The sequence below is a fragment of the Nannospalax galili genome, unplaced genomic scaffold, assembly GCF_000622305.1.
Source record: "Nannospalax galili isolate Female #2095 unplaced genomic scaffold, S.galili_v1.0 scaffold8292, whole genome shotgun sequence".
Lineage (NCBI taxonomy): Eukaryota > Metazoa > Chordata > Mammalia > Rodentia > Spalacidae > Nannospalax > Nannospalax galili.
Window position 1 is genome coordinate 10761 of NW_008330566.1, and position 2934 is coordinate 13694.

General features: G+C 41.4%; 1 protein-coding gene across 1 annotated transcript in view; it reads left to right on the plus strand.

Moving 5' to 3' along the window:
- The first annotated feature begins 127 nt into the window (after positions 1–127).
- Positions 128–2934, plus strand: part of LOC103746317 (potassium channel subfamily U member 1-like) — a 5825-nt gene continuing 3018 nt past the window's right edge. Inside the window, exons 1-2 of the mRNA XM_029553739.1 lie at positions 128–210; positions 300–494. Coding sequence (XP_029409599.1) covers positions 142–210; positions 300–494 — 264 coding nt within the window. The 5' untranslated portion in view covers positions 128–141. The remainder of the gene's footprint in view (positions 211–299; positions 495–2934) is intronic.

The following is a 2934-nucleotide window of genomic DNA, read 5'->3' on the forward strand; positions in this document are numbered from 1 at the left end:
CATATATTGATGACCCTTAGGGTACTGTGGCTTTTCACACACTCTGGTCACATGTGGAGGAGAGGGGTCCTGGGTGTCAGCTCCATAGAAACAAGACCTGCTTCACTATAAGTTTCTCTTTTCTTTGACTCCCGGCACCCTATGCAAATTGCCAGCTCACACTTGATTTTGATGATGGCAACAAGAAGCAGTGCTCTGCACCCTGAGATGGTGATGCCACTAAGTCTCCATGCCTAGCACCTGCACCATGCCCGTGGTGGCCCTTCTGATCTCACATGGAGCTTGCCCTTGCTTTCCAGGCCTTCTACAACTATCACATCCTGGAATTACTGCAGGTGCTGGTGACAGGCGGTATCAGCTCTCAGATGGAACACCATTTGGTAGAGCAGAATCCCTGTGGAATGCACGAGAACTATAGTACAGTCTCTTCTGGGAGGACACAGTGTAAACTGGGACTTCTGTCTTTAGACAGTTCCATTTTATCAGACATTCAGGTAAGTTTACTATTACTAGAATACACTGTCTTATTCCCTTAACTCTCTGAGTTTCTGAACATGGTCTAAGCTGTTGGGGTTCAAAGATGATTTACAGCACAGAAATAACAAATAGCAAAAGTTTTAATAGAAAGCAATGTCATAACTACAGAATCCATACACACAGTGCATGTTCACCTGTTACGTTCATTCTTGCAACAATTTCAAGCAGTAGATAAAGCAACGGATTTATCCATCCTCCATATAAATCTGCAAGTGACACCAGAGAGGCCTAATGGTCTGAATGTATTCCCCCATAGTTCATGCATTGGAAACTCAATTCCTAATACAATAGTGTTGAGGGGTGAGACAATTAAGAAATGATTAAAGTGAGGGGCTGTGAATGGATTAAATTTCATTAGCAGGAGTGGATTACTTAGCACAGGAGTGGGTTTCCAATGAAAGAATAAGCTCAGTCGGCCTCTCTTATCTCTGATACATGCCTTTTCACCTTCTGTCATGAGAAGATGCAGCAAAAGGTCATTGCCAGACATAGTTCCCTTGACCTGGAACATCCCAGAAGTCCCAAGCCTCCTCCGTAACTGTGAATAACAAATCTTGTTCCTTTGTTCTTCATAAATTACATGGTTTTGGGTATTCTGTTATAGCAACATAGAACAAACTAAGAAACCCAATAATGTTGTATCTTGCCAAAGATATTACTGAACTTGGGTCCTCTGAAAGGGCAGCCAAGAGCTAAAGATAGCTCTTAACTGCTGAGCTATCTTTCCAGTCTCCTGTTTTTGTTTTTGTTTTTCTAGGCAAGATCTTCCTGTAGCCCCTGCTGTTCTGGAACTCACTATCTCACAGAGATCTACCTGCCTCTGCCTCTGCCTTCTGAGTGCTGGGATTAAAGGCATGTGCCACCACACCTGGCTCCACATTACAGTTTTTATCAGTACCACATTCCTTTTTATGGCTGAAAAATATTCTATCATGTATGTAATGGTAGGTCTCATTAACTACATATATATATATAAACATATATACATATATTGATGACCCTTAGGGTACTGTGGCTTTTCACACTCTGGTCACATGTGGAGGAGAGGGGTCCTGGGTGTCAGCTCCATAGAAACAAGACCTGCTTCACTATAAGTTTCTCTTTTCTTTGACTCCTAGCACCCTATGCAAATTGCCAGCCCACCCTTGATTTTGATCATGGCAACAAGAAGCAGTGCTCTGCACCCTCAGATGTTGATGCCACTAAGTCTCCATGCCTAGCACCTGCACCATGCTCGTGGTGGCCCTTCTGATCTCACATGGAGCTTGCCCTTGCTTTCCAGGCCTTCTACAACTATCACGTCCTGGAATTACTGCAGATGCTGGTGACAGGTGGTATCTGCTCTCAGATGGAACACCATTTGGTTAAGGAGAAGCCCTGTGGAATGCATGAGAAATATAGTACAGTCTCTTCTGGGAGGACACGGTGTAAACTGGTACTTCTGTCTTTAGACAGTTCCATTTTATCAGACATTCAGGTAAGTTTACTATTACTAGAATACATTGTCTTATTCCCTTAACTCTCTGAGTTTCTGAACATGGTCTAAGCTGTTGGGGTTCAAAGATGATTTACAGCACAGAAATAACAAATAGCAAAAGTTTTAATGGAAAGCAATGTCATAACTACAGAATCCATACACACAGTGCATGTTCACCTGTTACGTTCATTCTTGCAAGACATTCAGGTAAGTTTACTATTACTAGAATACATTGTCTTATTCCCTTAACTCTCTGAGTTTCTGAACATGGTCTAAGCTGTTGGGGTTCATAGATGATTTACAGCACAGAAATAACAAATAGCAAAAGTTTTAATGGAAAGCAATGTCATAACTACAGAATCCATACACACAGTGCATGTTCACCTGTTATGTTCATTCTTGCAACAATTTCAAGCAGTAGATAAAGCAACGGATTTATCCATCCTCCATATAAATCTGCAAGTGACACCAGAGAGGCCTAATGGTCTGAATGTATTCCCCCATAGTTCATGCATTGGAAACTCAATTCCTAATACAATAGTGTTGAGGGGTGAGACAATTAAGAAATGATTAAAGTGAGGGGCTGTGAATGGATTAAATTTCATTAGCAGGAGTGGATTACTTAGCACAGGAGTGGGTTTCCAATGAAAGAATAAGCTCAGTCGGCCTCTCTTATCTCTGATACATGCCTTTTCACCTTCTGTCATGAGAAGATGCAGCAAAAGGTCATTGCCAGACATAGTTCCCTTGACCTGGAACATCCCAGAAGTCCCAAGCCTCCTCCGTAACTGTGAATAACAAATCTTGTTCCTTTGTTCTTCATAAATTACATGGTTTTGGGTATTCTGTTATAGCAACATAGAACAAACTAAGAAACCCAATAATGTTGTATCTTGCCAAAGATATTTAAAAAAAATTTT